At 40.0% G+C, this 19,106-nt stretch overlaps 1 protein-coding gene across 2 annotated transcripts in view; it reads left to right on the top strand.

The window, feature by feature from the left end:
* Window positions 1-16,002, top strand: part of GALNT1 (polypeptide N-acetylgalactosaminyltransferase 1) — a 78,007-nt gene extending 62,005 nt beyond the window's left edge. For both annotated transcript variants that reach the window (XM_079784095.1, XM_079784096.1), the window contains 6 exons: window positions 671-788; window positions 2,000-2,180; window positions 3,112-3,251; window positions 9,614-9,712; window positions 10,172-10,306; window positions 14,443-16,002. In XM_079784095.1, coding sequence (XP_079640221.1) covers window positions 671-788; window positions 2,000-2,180; window positions 3,112-3,251; window positions 9,614-9,712; window positions 10,172-10,306; window positions 14,443-14,589 — 820 coding nt within the window. In that variant the 3' untranslated portion in view covers window positions 14,590-16,002. The remainder of the gene's footprint in view (window positions 1-670; window positions 789-1,999; window positions 2,181-3,111; window positions 3,252-9,613; window positions 9,713-10,171; window positions 10,307-14,442) is intronic.
* Window positions 16,003-19,106: the final 3,104 nt, after the last annotated feature.

Below are 19,106 nucleotides of genomic sequence, written 5' to 3' on the forward strand. Positions count from 1 at the left end.
AGTTAAACCTCCTTTGTTATCATGTCTCTGCTTAATTCCATATTCCCACCTGTTCTGCATACGGGGGCCATGTTTTGCAGAACGAGGCTCCTCTCTTGCCAAGGATATACCATACTTGGTGGTCAGGATGATGATCCCCTTAGAAAGATGTATAGATTTTATTCTGTACTTCATCTTCTTTCCTTAAAGGTTCCAGTCAGGTATAGGGAAAGTGCCCCATGGTTTTCAGCCTGTTTAGTCTTATGTCTTTGCAGAATTTGCCTTCCTTTAGAGGTGTGTTAGAGTTGCTCACACGAGTTTAGTGGGTTAACACAGCCGCTTTTAGAGTTGCTAGGAACTGTGGCGTAGGTGTGTGCACTCTCAGGTGGAGAGAATTTTGAGAAATAGCTTCAATTTAAGGAGTTTCCAGGTGGATGCTGAGGAAGAACCTGTGGGAGTGGAGAGGAGGGCTGTGGCGGCCTGACCAGGGTGCAGGTCATGTCTGAAAACCAAACAGCACAGCAAAAAAAACAGCAAGCCCCTAGGGGCTGCTATGAAAGTTCCCCAAGAGTGTGAGAATAAGCATTTATTCTGTCATTATAAACAGTTATAAAACAACTTTTTAAAACAAAAACTGATTGTAAATTTAAATTGTTACAATTAACGGTATGGTATTACGATTGAATTTCAGAACGCCTACCATGGCTGGAGGCCTGTTTTCAATAGACAGAGATTACTTTCAGGAGATTGGAACATACGATGCTGGAATGGATATCTGGGGAGGAGAAAACCTAGAAATCTCCTTTAGGGTAAGTTCCCTTTGAAAAAGTAATCTACTTAACCTTAAGTATGGATATGGTTTAATCATTCATGTTATTGCTAAATAAAAAAATGAATCTTGTATGAGTTCAACCAGATTTCAGAGCCTTCACTTCATAAAAAAGTTGGCAATACTATTAAGTGTTCATTGTAAACTATTTTAAGCAAGTAATTCAGTTATTTTAATAGTCTACCTATAAAACTTATACAAGATTCCCTATTTGTTTATAATTTCTGTTACTGAAGTAATTCAAGCTAGCTCTAAAAATAGCACGTTATTTAAGTGACATTATGTATTTCTGCAAATAATCTAGTTTTAGACACACAGTTAACGGTGGAAACCACACCGACTGAACCCGCTTGCTCCTTAATGGACATCTGCCGCTTATATAAGGGGAGGCTGGGACTCCGATCCTCTTGGAGATCCTAGTCAGCTTTCTCACTTTATGATCCTGGGAAAAAGTGAAAGTACACTCACTGAATATTTAAATTGTAAGCAGTTGGTAGATTTTTAATTTTTGGAAACATTTGTCTTTTGAAAGGAGCAAAAGGATAATTTCATTAACTAAGCATGGGAAACCATACTTGATCTGTCTTTTATCCCATTTTTGTTTTATGCTTACAAGGACAACAGAGTGTGCTGTCAGTCTCCCTGGATAGCTCAGGAGAGATCCCGTTAGATTCCTGGGTGTGTTTAATGTGCAGGCTGTGACACAGGTTTGGAGGAGGAGGAACAGACAGGACTCTGGCTGAATACAACGTGGTCAAAGTTTTTTTGGCCATGAACCATCTTAATAAGTACATTATTCATTATACACACACGACACATAAACATTTCATGAAACAGTATGTCCTTGTTAGCAAGTACTGGTTGCAATTCATCAAATTTGAATTTATGATCCTTTTATGACTCATGGTCTGCAGTTAGGAAAATAATTGCTCTAGACCTCATTATTGTGTCTGTATTTAGCCTTTAGCCTATCTTTTCTGAATTTAACTTTCACTTTCTGGTCTAATCAGAACCAAAATTAGAGAAAGGTTTGCTCCTGAGGAAGCGTGGTTTTAAAAAGATCATGTAACAGGGGCTCTACTATATGCCTGTGATTCTGTGAAATTTCAAGTATGAAACTCAGCAGATGCAAACAAATTTCTTTTTCAACAAGCAGTGTTTAAAACGAGTCTTCTCTGGTGTTGTGTTCAGATTTGGCAATGTGGAGGCACCCTGGAGATCGTTACTTGCTCACATGTTGGACATGTGTTTCGGAAAGCTACACCTTACACGTTTCCGGGAGGCACAGGACAGATTATCAATAAAAATAACAGACGCCTCGCAGAAGTGTGGATGGATGAATTCAAGAATTTCTTCTATATAATTTCTCCAGGTTAGCATTATTTTACATTAGAAATACAAGACTAACTTGCTTGTCCCTGATCCTAATGCCTTCTGAGGAGAGGTAAGAAGAGGTAGAAAAAGCTTTGAGCAGAGGTGAAACACCACATAAGTCATTGTAAGAAATAAATGAAATCACACACAGTATAAAAAGCATGTAGTAGCCCTGGCTGGGTGGCTCAGTTGGTTGGAGCATTGTCCCGTACACCAAAAAAGGTTGTGGTCTTTGGTTGGAGTGCATACAGGAGGCACCAATCGATGGTTTCTCTCACATCAGTGTTTCACTCAAAATAAATAAAAGCATATCCTCAGGTGAGGATTAAAGAAAAAAAAAAGTGCTCAGCAGAATGCCTGATCTAATATATTAACAATAAGTTATCCAGGCCAGTATTGTAGAAATTACTGTTAGTCCAGGTGTTAACGTGTGTTGTAACCTAACTGCGACATTTGACGTTGATGTGAAGTGCTGAGGATCTCCAGGCCAGTCCCAGCCCAGTGGTAGCCTGCCTCCAGGGACTTTTCTCCAACGTTGCTCTGATCTTCAGTTTTGTGGGAGTAGCTGTTCGATGAGCTGGAAATCTGCCTGGCAGTGTTACCATTCCCTCCTTGACATTATTTGGGCAAATGTCTTGATTTTTGTTTTTGCCTTAACATAGTAAAGTTTTCTGATCCCATATAACTTAACGTTTGCATTATTATTAGCATGTATACCATTCTCACATTAATTTTTCTTTGGAAAACGTGTACTAATCCATTTCCTCGTTTTATACTTTGGGAAGTGGATCTATGGTCTATCACTTGAATAGTCACACATCACCAAAATGGTGCAACTTTCCCCATTCACCTGGCTTAGATGTAATACATAAATAGAAATATGCTATGGATAGAACATCAATAATTCAAGCATTCATTTCTTTTAACAGGTGTTACGAAGGTAGATTATGGAGATATAGCATCAAGACTTGGTCTAAGACACAAACTCCAATGCAAACCTTTCTCTTGGTACCTAGAGAATATTTATCCTGATTCGCAGATTCCACGTCACTATTTCTCTTTGGGAGAGGTAAAAAAAATATATATATATAGTATTCTGTGTGGTTATTATAATCTCACGTATCAAAATCAATAGAGGTTAAACATCCAACAAGAAGTACCTTCATATTAAAATTACATAATCGTAAGTGTGGGAAAATTCTTATTAGTTGACATTCTACCTCATAACTTGAAACCTTATTCATTTTTTTATCGTATTTTCTTAAAATAAGAATGCTCTACCCCTAGCCTTTCATAGTTGGACTCCTGTTACAACATATCAGTGTCTTCTATAGACTTCTGATTTTAACAAACTGACCCTTTAGTTGAAACCATATACTCCTAAAGCTAATGTCCTAATGTTAATTAGCCTGAATCAAAACTTGAAGAACTTCAAAGTAAACATAATAAATTATAAAGAACTGACAAGGAAACTTGCAAGACCATTGATAATTAATTGTATTTTTAACACTCATTTTTTTTCCTTTGTGAGTTCTAAATCATTTTGGGTGGGGTGATGGAAAGAATGTTGGTAAGCATGTTTCTGATGATGCCTTTAGTCATTGCTCTTAGAATTCAGCAACAAGTTTTCTTGAAACCTGAAATAATGTGCTTTTTAATTCTTACAATTAACACAGTTAGTTGTGCTTTGGAGTTTGGCCTTTGTATCTTTATGGGTGCCCATAGTATAGGGTTCGATGTGAGAGAGACGTGTGCCCTATTCCACAGTATTCTTAAAGTGTCCCCAGCCATCCATTCTGCCTCCCAGCCCAAACTGTGCTCTGTGGATGGGAAATCCAGGTCCTTTTCTTTAATGAGAGGTCTGGTCAAATCAAGGAGTCTGTGTCAGGAGGGGTTCCGTGGAGATTGGTAGGGACAAAGTCCCTGATGGCTTCAAAGGATCGAGGGAGAAAAGGAAGTGGAGATCATGAGTGGACAAGTCTTGGAAGAAATCTTGTTACAGAAAAAAGAGCAGAGCAATGGGTGGTAGCTGGAGGGGAATATGGGGTTCAGGAAGAACTTTTGTTGTTTATTTTTGCTATGATGAAACTGTGCTAATGCAATGACCCCAAAAAGAAAATGTGAATATGCTCAAATCAAGCCACTGACTGCAGGAGTAATGTGGGAATCAGATGGGAGGGATGCGCCACTGCAGTGCACAGGGGAGGGAGGGGATAAGGCAGTTCATCCATTGGTACAGGGAAAAGGTAGAGGGAATGGGCTAGTGCCGGCCAGTTGTAGATTTGTGTGTGTGTGTGGGGGGGGGAGCTGGTGGTTTGTGGTGGAAGTGTGAGGAAGTTCTAATGACTTGTTTCCTCATATAAGAGGGAAGAGGAGGTATTGGGGACGGGGTTTGGGGAAAAGATGTCAATTAGAAGCATAGGATGTGGGAGCAAATAGATCCCAGAGGGAGCCGATAGTGGTGAGCTAGAGCAATTTCAACCTGCTTGTGTTTTCTCCCGTGTCGTCCTTAGTAGTTACTGAGGCTGCTTCAGGGCTGAAAGTTCCCTACCTCTGAACGTCGTTGTGCTTTAAGGAATTCACCCTCAAACAAGTGATGTGGAGTGTCTGCTCATTAATGAGCATCGGTTCCCTTTGCGGCAGCCTCATCCAGGTTGAGAAAGGCCCAGGGAAGGTGATGTGCCATGGGGAGATTCATAGCAGTTGCTCCTGTCACTTGCCTTTAGAATAGAGAATGAAAAAGTGTTCTTTCCCTTTGAACTGACCCAGTTTTGGACAACACCTGGGTATTGTTAGCTGAGCCAGAATATAGGTGTATTACAAAGAGCCACTTGTCTGACCCATAGCAGGCGATTTTGCCAAAGCAAATTTGCCTTTTACCTGCCTCTTGCCAGCTGGCTTTCTGTGAAAGGAACAGATTTAACCCTCAGTGGCCTGCTTGTTCTTAACTAAGCAGCTGGCTTACGCTTGTGTACCCTTCATGGCAAGCCACACTACCAGATGAAAGCTGATTTCCGGGCTGGAGCGTTCTCAAGCTTGTGATCATAGCTCTGCCTGCGTGAGCCTCCTTCACTACAGCCTGGAACCTAGCCTTCAAGGGTCTTTTGTCAGACTCAGGGGCCAGGGAAACCTGGAATCACAGGCTTTTAGAGTAGGAAGGGAAATTGGAAAGTGTAAACTTAGGCTCTGATTTCACTGAGCCCAACTCTCCTAAGCTCCTGTACGACCTGGAACTGAATAAATGTGTGTCATTATGATATCTAATAGCTCTTAATCCAGGAGATGAATATTCTAAACAACCACCACAAAAAGCAAGGAATTCAGGCCCCTGGTGGGTTAGCCAGACTCTAGACTAACCGTAGCTTCTCCAGGCAGATCTGACCATCCTAAGGTTCAGTGAGCATGAGCTCCATGTCCAGCACCAACCTGAGTGCTTCACAAATATTAACTCTTTATCCTCACACTAACACTATGAGATTATAGGTGCTATTCTCCCCACTTCACAGTAAGTAAATTGAGGCATAAGTAAATGGTTTAAACAACAGGGCAAAGGTCACAGCCACAAAATAGAAGCGACGGGATTTGAACGCAGGCAGTCTGGCTCGAGAGCCTGTATTCTTAGCCACTGATCCCATACTCTTCCTTGCATCTAACCAATCTTTACCTTATGGCAAGGTTTGAAAAAGTATCTCCAGATTCTATTTTACTAGATTCCAAAAATCCTTTAACCGCTAACGTTGTCCCCCCTAATGGAGACGGCAAGATTTGGGAGGAGGCTAGAGTAGAAATGAAGGAACTTAGCTCTGATTCATGCCTATTTCCCAAGAATGAGTGCGTTCACAATGATTTTCAGCTCCTAAAGTGAAAAATAATATTTTAGAGATAGCTGTGTACACCTAAGTTGCTACTTCAGAAAGAACTAAAGAGTTGCTGCATCTGTGGATAAAGAAGGGAAATGGACAGTTATTGTGGGCCTACTATGTGTCAGTTCCTACTAGGCTCATTGCAAGATCTCAGCACCCCTGAGACTGGTGTCCCTGTTTTACAGGTGAGAAAATGAGGTTTTTACAGCAACATTTCCCATTTACTGAGTAAAGAATGCTGCTATCTGCTGTCCCTCAGGGTGCTCGCTCGGTTAGAAAGGCAAGGATCGGGGAGAGGGAGTGGATTTTGTGGCCCAAAATGTTTGGGAAATGCTGTTTTTTTATATCCTCCTATACTATCAGACCCTACCCTACCAAGAGTCACAGCATATAAAAGGCTTTGAGAAGTCTTTTAGCAAAGAAACCTGTTTAAACTTGTTTAACCCAGTATTTCCCAAACACGTTTGATCGCAAAACCCTTTCAGTGGCACTTGTATTCACACCTGGCCAGATACTGTTGTTCACATCGTGGTTTGGGGCATCACTATCTTGGAATCCCGACCTGCCGATGGTCTCGTGGCGTGTAATGGTAGGGTCGGAGTGACGCCCAGGTCTGCATCCCCAAACCCACTCTCACTTCCACCCATCTGCCTCCAGACACCTTGGAAGTGCAGCTAATTCCCCGATCACCACTGTTCAGATATTGCTATGATTCAGGTAGAAAACTTCCTGCTTCTAACAATTCCTCACCCTCCAGCAGTCTCACAGTTAGTTGTACGTGGTGCCTACAACTGTTTTGGTTTGGCTTGGCTCATTGGCAGTTCTGGTTCTATGACTGGTGTTATTCAGTCATAAAGAAATCCTATATAAAGGACCATTCGTCTACAAACCTTCCCCTTTGACATAATTTAGATCCCCTAGTTCAGTGGTTCTCAACCTTTCTAATGCTGCAACCCTTTAATACGGTTCCTCATGTTGTGGTGATCCCCAACCATAAAATTATTTTCGTTGCTACTTCATAACTAATTTTGCTACTATTATGAATCGTAAGGTAAATATCTGTTTTCCGATGGTCTTAGGCGACCCTGCTAGCGGTTTTCAACCTGTGGGTCGCGACCATCGGAAAACACAGATATTTACATTACGATTCATAACAGTAGCAAAATTAGTTATGAAGTAGCAACGAAAATAAGTTTATGGTTGGGGATCACCACAACATGAGGAACTGTCTTAAAGGGCCGCGGCATTAGAAAGGTTGAGAACCACTGCCCTAGGATGTCTACTAATTCCAGGAGGTGCTAACCAAGCTTGGGCCTTCCACGTGCCTCCACAGAGGGCCCAGGCTGTGGTAACAGCTTCCTAGCTGGCTTGTGCACCGTCTCTCCACTGACAAGTAGCCCTCACAAAAGGTGGAAGACTTTTTCCTGTGTGTCAGCATCTAGTCCTGCACGGCCAGTGTTGTAACCAGTAGCCACATGTGGCTGTTTAAATTCAATTCAATTCAAATTCAATGTCTCAGTCACACTAGGCACCTGTGGCTGGTGGATACCATATTGGACGGCACAGATACAAAACATTTCCATCATCATAGAAAGTTATGTTGGACAAAGGCGGGGACATTAACACAATTACAGGAGGCTGTTCATCGATCTTGCCATCATTCCACAAATTTCTCCCTGCCCAGGCCCTAAAGTTGAGGTGTTCATATTTGCTTGTCAAACCCAGCGAATTAAAAACTCATAACTGCTGTGTATCTTCCATAATCATCTTTATCCTCAAGTGATTTAGAATATGTAATCCAAAACAACTTTCTTAGGGATGTATTCATCAAATTCCCAACCATCCTGTCAGTAGTTATTTTCTGCTCCATTAAGGAGAACATCAGGATCACATTTATATTCAGGAGTATCTACTCCAACGAGGAGAAGAGCTCCCTTTTTCTAGAGCATGTCGGTCTTTGAGTTGGAGGTGACTTAATAATTTAGGATCCCAGTTGGCATTGGAAATCCTGATAATCTTCAAGTACTGTGTTACCAAACAAGGGGACTTCTCTCATTTCTCTTTCCAAGATAGTCACCAAGGTATCACAGGGTTTCACTTGGAATATGAAAAAACTAGAAGAGATTCATAGTGTAATAAGCACTTTCTGTGGATCTACTGTGTATACCAGATGGGACAGAGCCCTCTAAGCTGGGAGAACCCAGAAGCTAGCCCGTCTTTTCCTTAGATTACACGTCAGAATACTCACTTGTCAGAAGGTTCTCACTTTTTATTCTAGTTTTTGTCCTTTTTTTTTTTTTTTTGAAATCCAACAAAGGCGACAATTTGACTAGAATATCCTTATATTAACCACTCTTAAATTCTTTCCTGTAATTTCTCTTCTTCTTTATAACATGCCTGTACATTTTATGTCATTCTGTATTTTCCAAGTATCAGCATTATACTTGGAAAAATCCTGTCTTATATGAACCGAGTTTGAGATGGAAAGAATAGCAGATTGTTGCTATTTCTGAGCTAGACTCTGAATAGATACGTGGATGCGTTGTGTTACCTAACCCAGCACAGAGCCAGTTACCTCCCAGGTACTGTTAGGAAATTGATCTCAGAGGTTTGGGTCATTTGGATTGAAGCCCAGGTCTCACTTACGTCAAAATCCCAGTTCCTATTCTTGACAGCCATGAACAGTTTTCACACCTATGTCTTGGCATCTTTATAATAATGCATATGGGCTTGCTAGTGCCTTATAAGATATTGGAATAATATGTAGACTGTACATTTGTTTATTAAAAAAATGGCTTATTTGTGGTTTTAACTTTATCCCCACTTTACCATACAAAACTAGTTACATTTTTTTTTCTGTCTACATGACATGACAGGTATAGTATATCTCCCTTTGGCCTACCTGCTAACATCCATGGGAATAGATTTAGGACTTTCAAATGTCTATTAGTTTACAATATGCTTTTAAACTGCAATGATTCAGAGGAAATAAACATATCAAGGGGCATTGCTTAAAATACTCTTCCTGATTTGAATTCCTTTTATGTAACTGATGGTTATCTAACGCAAGAGTGGTGTTTGCACCACACCATGATTCGACTCCCAGTTAAACCAAGCTCCAAACTCTGATTAGAAAGTATCCACCTTGAGGAGCCTAAGAGCTCACCAGAGTAGTCATCAAAATTAATGCCCTTGTGCTTAACGGTGTCCACAGGCAGTTGTTAAATTGCTTTAAATTATTAGGCAAAATAGAGCTTATTGAAGTAAATACAAATCCTAGAAGAACAGCTTGGGGGGGGGGGGGGGGGGGCGTGGAGAAGGAAATAAGAATTTGAAGGATTTCTCCCTGAAACACAAACATTATATCAGAGTAAGACCTTTCTAGACCCCAGATAGAAAGTGAATTCCGCTGCTGCTCCACCCCTCAAACTCATAGCCCTTACCTTGTCATGCATGTGAGGTGGTTTTATAGTAAAGTTTAGGTTGATTTTAATGTGTGCGTATCTGTACTTGTGTGTCCGGTTAACCCCTTTCACTTCTGATGTTTGCGTTATCCTTTGTCCCATAGATACGCAATGTGGAAACAAATCAGTGTCTCGATAACATGGCTAGAAAAGAGAATGAAAAAGTTGGAATCTTTAACTGTCATGGTATGGGAGGTAATCAGGTGAGTATTTTAGTAAAGCTTTAAAAGGGAAAATTTTCAGATTTTTCTATTCATTTAATCTCATGATGTCATTCAGGAAATATTTTCCTTCCTTTAAAGAGAAAATAATAAAGACCTTTAGGAGAAGGGAGCCTTCAACCTAAGGATTATTTTTAAGTGAAACATTTGAAAAGGCCCTTGTGAGAACTGTATTTACGTTGCTGTGCATGAGGTTTATTTTGCCCTTTTTCGCGCAGATGACAGTCCGTGACAATACACTCAGTGTGTACATAGAAATTTTTCTTTCCTCTGTGTAAAGTTAGTGGTAGCTTTTTTGAGTCACTTATTCTCTATTACATTAATAAAGTTCAAAATTGTGTTTCTTGAATTATTTGTTTTTTCCCTTCCAGATTATTGGGTGTATAAAACACTGACTGGCTTTACTGTGACAGCTTACACATGGGCATGCTTGTTTTTCAGGTTTTCTCTTACACTGCCAACAAAGAAATTAGGACGGATGACCTTTGCTTGGATGTCTCCAAACTCAACGGCCCAGTCACAATGCTCAAATGCCACCACCTAAAAGGCAACCAACTTTGGGAGTATGATCCCATGGTGAGTTATATATAAAATTATGTGTGCTATTGGGTAGATTTATAGACTTTATCGCTAAAAAATGAACTCTTGGGGAATTTGAATATAGGTCAAATTGCCCTTATACTCTAAAAATTGACAGGTGGGAAAAACAATATGCCTAAAATAAGCATGTTTTAATCTCCCTGATAATGAAACTGGCCTTGCCTGGGTCCTTGTCACTAAGTAGCTCCCCTCCCTCTGTATGTCCTCAAGCTCACAGGCTTGCATAGGGGAATGGAGCGGAAGTAGGCTTGGTAAGTCCTGCATTCAACACTTAGGTAAAGGTGAGCCCCAGTTAATGAAACTCTGGCTCAGGAGGATAGTTCAGTGACACCCCCCCTCACTTTCCCCTCCTCACTCACACGAGCCTCTCCCCTTACTTCCTATCTGACCAACTTCCCAACTTGTGGTTTTGCTCTACGGTTCTGGAAACAGCATCAAGATGTCTTCTCTGGTTCTTCTTTTTCTGTTTACAAGCCCTGGTGTTCTCTCTGTAAGGAAAGACTTGTTCCTGGTGTTCTCTCTGTAAGGAAAGACTTGTTCCTACTTGACTTTCTACGCGCATTGGTCGATGGCAGGTGAATGGCCAGGGCTCGTGCCTCTGCTTCCCAGCCCTGGCTCCTGCCTCCGCCTGGTTTCCCGGCGGCTCTGGATGCGGAGCTCCTCGTGGCTGTTGCTGAGCTGATGGTAGTTGAGAACCCACTTATCCATGGGCTTTAGATACACCACTGTTTAGTTTCTTCTCTTAGCTTTCTCTCTGTGTTCCTTTGTCTGCTTGGCTCACTCTGCTTTTCCGTTCTATCCCTTAAATGACGATGTCCAAAGTTATGACTTTACCCATCCTTTCTCCCTATATGGTGCCATATACAAACCCTGGTCCACTTTCATCACCAACCTGCTGTTCTCTGAACTTGCCTTTACTTTCCCACTTTATATTTAGATCATACACTTCCCTCTACCTAACAAATCCTACCCATTCTTAAGGGCCCATCTTTGACATCACTTGCATGAATCCCTACCAGAAATTAGCTCTCTGTCATAATCCTATCTAATAAAAGAGTAATATGCAGATTGACCATCACTCCAACACACAATATGTCTGCCCCCATGTGGTCAAAGATCCTGCCCCCATGTGGACACAAGATGGAGAGGGCAGTTGGGAGGCACCGGGCCTGCAAGGGAGGGCAGTTGGAGGTAATCAACCCTGCAGGAGAGGGCAGTTAGGGGTGACCAGGCCGGCAGAGGAGAGAAGTTGGGGGCAAACAGGCTGGCAGGGGAGCAGTTAAGCATCAACCAGGCTGGCAGCCGAGTGGTTAGGGGGTGATCAGGCTGGCAGGCAGAAGCAGTTAGAGGCAATCAGGAAGGCAGGCAGGTGAGCAGTTGTGAGCCAGCAGTCCTGGATTGTGAGAGGGATGTCCCAGATTGGAGAGGGTACAGGCTGGGCTGAGGGACAACCCCCCTCCGTGCACGAATTTCGTGCACCGGGCTTCTAGTTTAGTTACAATTGTCTCTGAGCCCTCTAATGCTCTGCTTCTTTGTAGTGTTTATTTTTTTATCTACCAGTCTTTACTATAGATTGTTAGATCCTAGAGGGCAAACACCGTGTTTTATAATTCCTAGGTCTCTCTTCACCATGTCAAACTATAGTAAAAAATAACATTAAATATAGCAATAGCCGAGTTAAAATTACCATTTGAAACGGCCTGAATATTCAGTTCCAGGGTTTTCCATGGTACATGCTACTGCCATTTTGGGTAGTACTGCATACTGCGATGTGAAATGTCTGACCCCAGACAGTAAATGCCAGTGGTATCCCATAGTCATCGTGACAACCCAAATGTTTTCAAAATTAAAAGCCTCCCAGTTATATGCTCATTAAAAAAGGACAGCCTACCGATTAGGTAACATAAACAAGCAGGGGTTGGCTTGTCTCAGTAAGCCTTCCGGTGTGGATTCAGCTGCACCCAGCGTGGAGCAGTAACCGGTGTCTGTGTTAGGAGTTCATTTTAATGAAACTAAATAAGTGAAATAATTTTAGAAATTGGAATGAGAGAGGATCAATTCCCCAACTAAATTTTTTGTTGTGTCCAATTTTTATATTTTTATTAACACTAACAGTTGACACTCAGAGAAGCTTTTCAGGGCCTTCTGGAATGTCTTTTTACTATAGTTTGACATGGTGAAGGGAGACCCAAGGCCTGGGCAGCAAGCAGAGTGCACGGGGACCTCTGGCTCTCTGTTCTGCCAGATCGCGTTCCTGGCTATGGGGGGGGGGGGGGGGGGGGCGGGTGTTGCTAGGATATTGAGTTTTTCCAGCGTGAGTGCCATTTATCAGGAGCTTCCTCTGAGCTAGGCAGCACTTCCTGTACATTATCTTAATCTTTCCTCATAACAGTTTCGAGTATTTTTGTCCCCATTTTATAGATGAACCTGGGGCTCAGAGAGGTTTTTGTTCAGGGGCAGTCATGCACCACATACAACAGACCACGTATTACAATGGAGCTGAAAAATTCTTATTGCGTGACCCAGCGTTACAGCACATCTCTCACTTATTTGTGGCGACGCTGGTGTAAACCTACTGCGCTGCCAAGTGGTGTAACACTACAACACAGACATTATGTACAGTACATAATACTTGATAATGATAATGACTGTGTTACTGGTTTAAGTATTTAAAAATAACTATATATAGTAGAGTCTGCTCTTTCTACTTACAAACAAAAAAGGTTTGCTGTAAAACAGCATGTCATGTTTAAACTGGCAGCACCCTCATACATCCCGTGTTTATGACATTTCCTTCCTTGATTGTATCAATTTCTCTTCTGCTTGACTTAATCTTGTATTGTTTTCTATAGTGATATGCTGTACAGGCTTGTAGCCTTGAAGCAATATGCTGTACCATATAGTGACATAGGCTGTACAATCTAGGTTTGTGTTACTCTATGATGTTCACACAATGATGAAATTGCCTGATGACACATTGCTCAGAACATATCTCCATCATAGAACAGTCCATGGCAGTAGTTGGTATGTGATAAATCTGAAATTTATTCTAGAAATGTCTGACTGCAAAGCTCTTTCTTTCAACAAGTAAACTATAGAACATCTGCATAAAAAACCACCACAACCATGCCGACTCTGGTCCAGGTTCTATAAGAATGAACGTATGTAATATTGAACCTACAGGCAACGTTGGCAGTAAACTATGACATCTGCACATGTGTACTGCCTTTGGCCAATTTCTACTCTGGCCACAATACGGAATGAATGACTGAAAGCTAAAATAGTTGTATTATACTCAATCATTAGGTTTTTAAGTTGGCGCAATAGGAATTTTTGCGCTCCACTGTAATGTTAATTACATTAAAATAGTGCCATAAGTAAAAAGTGAGATGTATATCAGTAAACATATTTCACATTTCCTTTACATGTATAGACACTTATAGGGTAACGCTCAATGCAGATTCCTACACAGTTGCTTTGGCGTCCTTACCCTGACCAGGGCTGCTGAGAATCAGATGCAGTACTGAGTCAGTGTGTCCCTGTTAGCTCTCCTCTGGCCTGTCCTTCTAAAAGTATCCCCAAAACCAGCATGACAGAAGGTACATAGTTGTATCTGTTGGCCACTTACTAAGAACTGCTTTATACATCTTATGATTCCTTATGATTTTGAGTCTTCCAAAGGACCTGCATGGAAGCACAGGATTCATTTGAACAGCCTTATCCTAGGGAAATGAAGCAATTTTGAAATAGCTTTTTGAAAATAGGTTAAGGATCCTAAATTAAGGACAGCTAATCCAATCATATTTTTAGGAAACTGAAGCACAAAAACGTAAAATTTCTCAGAGAGCTTATGGCAGAATAGAACTTAGAATGTAGGTCATCTTACTGCAAGTCCAGTATAATCCACTTTACCCCAGTGCCTTTCTCCCTCCCACAAAGCTCCTAATGCTATCTCTACATAGAAGCCTTTTCTCCATTATTATTTACATAACCTGTATTACCAAAAAAAATCCCTTTTCTACTGAAGATTTCAATAATCACCAAAAATGATGGTTGAGATGTTTTTGTTGTTTTCCACTTTCATGTTAAGACTCTTTTTCTGTCCTTTTCAGAAATTGACCCTGCAGCATGTGAACAGTAACCAGTGCCTGGATAAAGCCACGGAGGAGGACAGCCAGGTGCCCAGCATCAGAGACTGCAACGGAGCCCGGTCCCAGCAGTGGCTTCTCCGCAACGTCACCCTTCCAGAAATATTCTGAGACCAAATTTACACAAGAAAAAAATAAGGGTTGACTGGGCTACCTCAGCATACATTTCTGCCACATTCTTAAGTAGCAAAAAGGGGACAGTGCTCCCTCCTGCAGGGTGAGGGTCCTCAGCCAGTAAGACTAGACTCGCTCCTCATGCGCCGCGAACCAGCCTCCTGCCACGTAGCGAGACTGTGCACACTGATGTTTACAAGGTTGAAGAGGCTTTCGTCAAGAGTCATTGTAAAGACTATTCCGACAGTGAAACAATCAACAACATGTGCTTCCGGAAAGCTGCACCCCTGAGGGTCTGCTTGCACAGCAGTGATTTCCGCTGGACATGCTGTCACGATGAAGAATTTCCAAGACAGAACTGGTAGCCAGTATATTAAATATTGATATAAAAATATATGAAAAGAACTGGAACCAGGTTCAGAATCATGAAAACAACATTTTTACAAAAAAAAAAAAAAAACTATATTAAACAGGGTTTAAAGGAAATTAAAACAGAACTATGAGAAGTACAATTTGTTATAGTATAGTATCAAATTTCTATATAGATTTTATACCTCGGTGGGGAAAAACAACTGATTCCAATGACGTTCATTTTGTTTTCATCTGTGATAGTCATGGATGCTTTTTTATTTCTCCTTGGGGTGCTGAAATTGAGCTGGGGAAAAAGGCTCTTTGAACGTAGTTTTAATTGCTTTCTACAATTTTTAAAATATGGTTTGTGGGCTGTTGGAATTGTAATTTTTAATTGCCTTCCAAAAATGGAGATTTAAAATAATGTCTGGTCTCACTGAACAGTTAGATATCTCAGTTGCTCTTGGGTCAACTGGCTTACAGACTTTCTCACACGCACACACAGATTTCTTATCAGATTTTCAACTTAACTTGATTCAACTGATTATGCTTAATACCCAAGATTCATCTACTGTACTACAGGTTTGTTTTCACAGCAATAAATCTTCAGTTTTTGGTTTATGATTCCACTCTACAAAAGGCCTGAGGAAGTGATTTATTATTTGGGTATTTGGAGATGATGCATTTGATGGTTTTTTGGAAAACTTTTCACTCCATACTCAGATGTGCTTCATTGTCAAGTGCATATTTAGATTAGGTTCTTGAATTGTAATGATCTGCTGCTTTTTTAAAAAAATAATAAAATTTGACTGAAAGTGTTTAATTGGCATTTTTTAAATGAGTTAGCCAAAGAAGTGCAGCTATTCCATATTATTAATCCCGCACTTCTTCCCTAAATTTAATTTAGATTAAATTGGTTTTCTTTTTCTGTTTTCTAATACTGCAAAATAACCTGAGTATCAATTAAAAGTTGAATATCAATTAAGTTTTAATCTCATAGACAGAAAATCTCATTGTGACATTTTTCCTGATAAGTAAAGCAACCCATTGGCAAAAGTGCATATATTTTCCTTTATTTATAAGATTTTATTTAAGTGATATTCTTTTCTTTGATTATCAAAGACTTTCAATGCAGGCACTGCTATCTCTTGTGCCTTCTGAAAGTTGCATCACTAGCTACTCCCAAGTCCAGTGTACAGAAAGTTCTCAGACCCACTCAAGTTCATCAGTATCAAGCGCACATGGAGGCTCGAAGGTGAGTCTGTAGTACAGAATGCAAACATTCTGTCCCCAGGAAATCTGGAATTAAGCAGAACTGGTGGAATTATTTTTCCTGCTTCATGTAGGCCTAATGCTTGAGTAAACCAGATGTCTAATCAAAAATTATTTTCATGCTCAGAATTTCAGGTTTTGTACTCTAGCATAGCTTGGTTTTCTTCCTTACTGTAAGAAAGCTTAATAGCAGTGTGATTTAAGGTTTTGTTTTGTTTTTTGTTTTTTTAAGAGGGGGATGTGAATGATTAACTCATGAGTACTTTTAGAACCTGTTAGATAACCCCATTGCCTTTATTTTTCTAATTAAAGACTTCCTAAATACTTTGAAGATATAAAATATTCCTGAATAGTTGTGCTTTATTATATTGGTGTTATTTAAAGTTAAAATGAGTCCCTGATCATTATATCCATTTGTAGGTTAGGCAATACGCTAATTACTCTTATAAATCAAACTGAGAAGAAAAAGATAAATGAAAAGAAGGCAAAGGTTGAAGAGATGGGAACTATTATTTGACCAGTGAAGAATTCATAAATGTGACCAGGATAATTTAAATATCACAAATCTATCCACCCTACTCCAACCCCAATCCATTTTAATGTCTTTCTGTTCTTATTGGCATTCTTGAAAAAAAAATACTTTGTTCACCATTCTGCAAAAAGGGTAGCACGTAGGCCATATCCTTCTTTCCCTATTTGACATTCACTGAAAAACAGGTTCCTCTGGAAAGATGTGGTGCCCTTCTCATCTCCCAAGAAGAATACCAAGAGCAAGTTAATTCCAGAATCACATGGTCTTCAAAGGAGAAAGAAAATCAGAAGGTAATATTCCTGAGGAATAACCGTGAAAGGAGGTATACAAACAGTGAGTCACTTTTTACACTGTTTGGAAAATTAGATGTATTTCTAATTATATGACACAGCTCCCATTATTTGATTTCTTGAAGATTACCAAGTGTTTGCTTGACACATCTACCAGAACTAAACATTTTGCAGGATATGAGGCAAAACTCTAGATGTACTCTCTCTATACTAGCAAAGAATTCACAAGGGAAATTAGAAAACAATAGCAGCATATAAGTCACATAACTCAAAAGAAAGTAAGAGATGTATACAACTTATGAAAACTATAAAATGTTGCTAAGAGAAACTAGAACGCTGCAATAAATATATTATGCTCATGGATTGAAAGACTGCAAAATGTTAAGATCTCAGTTTTGCACAAATTAAGCTATAGACTCGGTGAAATCAAAGTCTTAACGAGACTGTCTTGTATCAGTTAGCAAATATATATGGAAATGCACCAGACCCAGAATAGGCAAGATAATATTGAAGAAAAAATTGGAAGACTTACACTACTCAATTTCATGACTTACTTTAAAAGCTATAGTGATTGAGAGTGTAGTACTAAAGTTAGGACAAACACATCAGTAGATCTAATAGAGTCCAGAAATAGACACGTGTGTATGGTCATTGGCTTTTCAACAAAACAAGCAATTCAATAGGGAAAGTTTCTTTAGGTGGAACTGGAGTAACTGGATATCTGTATGAGGAAAAAAACATTGGTGCTTTCCCACAGTACACAATTTATTCAAAATGGATCACAGACCTAAATGAAGGGCAAAACAGTCTAGAACCGTGGTCAGCAAACTGCGGCTCGCGAGCCACATGCGGCTCTTTGGCCCCTTGAGTGTGGCTCTTCCACGAAATACCACGGCCTGGGCGAGTCTATTTTGAGGAAGTGGCGTTAGAAGAAGTTTAAAAAATTTGGCTCTCAAAAGAAATTTCAATCGTACTGTTGATATTTGGCTCTGTTGACTAATAAGTTTGCCGACCACTGGTCTAGAAGAACACAATATCTTAATGACTCTTGGGGTAGGCAAAGATATCATTAGGACACAAAAGACATTAACCATAAAAGAAAAAAATGATAAACGTCACCAATATTAAACCCTTTTTCTAAAAAAGATACTGTTAACGTGAAATGGCAAGCCACAGCCAAGGAGCAAATATTTGCAACACATGTAACTGACAAAGGACTTGTATGCAGAAAAACAACTAAAAAAGCACTGCAAAAGCAACACAATATAAAAATAAAGTACTGAATACACAATTCACAGAAGCTATCCAAATGCACCATTGGCATAGGAAAAGGTGCTCAACGTCAGGCTTCAAGGAACGCAACATGAAACCACAAGGACATGGCCCTGCATACCTGCCCAATGGTGAGAATATGGAGCAACTAGAAGTGTACATGGGTATAATCGCCTTGGGAAACAGCCTGTCAGTTCCTTATAATGGTAAGTATATGCCTAACCTGTGACTCATTGACTCCACTTCTAGATATATAACTAAGAGGAACTGGTTCATACGCACACAATAAGATTTGTACAAGAATATTCCTGGCAGCTTTATTAATAATACCCCCAAACTGGAAACCACTCATCCACCAACAAATTAATGGATAATCAAATAATGGTGTATGGAATACTAGTCTGCAATTTTTAAAAATGAATTGCTTATAAGAGGGTAAGTCTAAAAATTTTTGTTGAACAAGAAAATGACATATCAAGCTCAAAAACAGGCAAAACAAATCTAGGGTGATAATCTCTGGATGAGTACAGACTGAAAAGGGACAAGAGAGAACATTCTGGAATGATAGAAGTATTCTATAAATTGATTTAGATAATGGTATCATGCATACATATTTAAAAGTATTGAGCTGTGTACTTAGGATATATGCTTTTTATTGTATGTCAGTTAAACCTCAATAAAACGCTGGGGGGGAATATGGAAAATAGTTACCCCTTTGGCATCAAGGTTTTCTAAAAAGTTCTCCACTGCTACAAAACACTCAAAGGCTAAATTGCAAAAATATATACTTTTAAGTG

This window comes from Cnephaeus nilssonii (assembly GCF_951640355.1).
Source record: "Cnephaeus nilssonii genome assembly, chromosome: 11".
Taxonomy (NCBI): Eukaryota; Metazoa; Chordata; class Mammalia; order Chiroptera; family Vespertilionidae; genus Cnephaeus; species Cnephaeus nilssonii.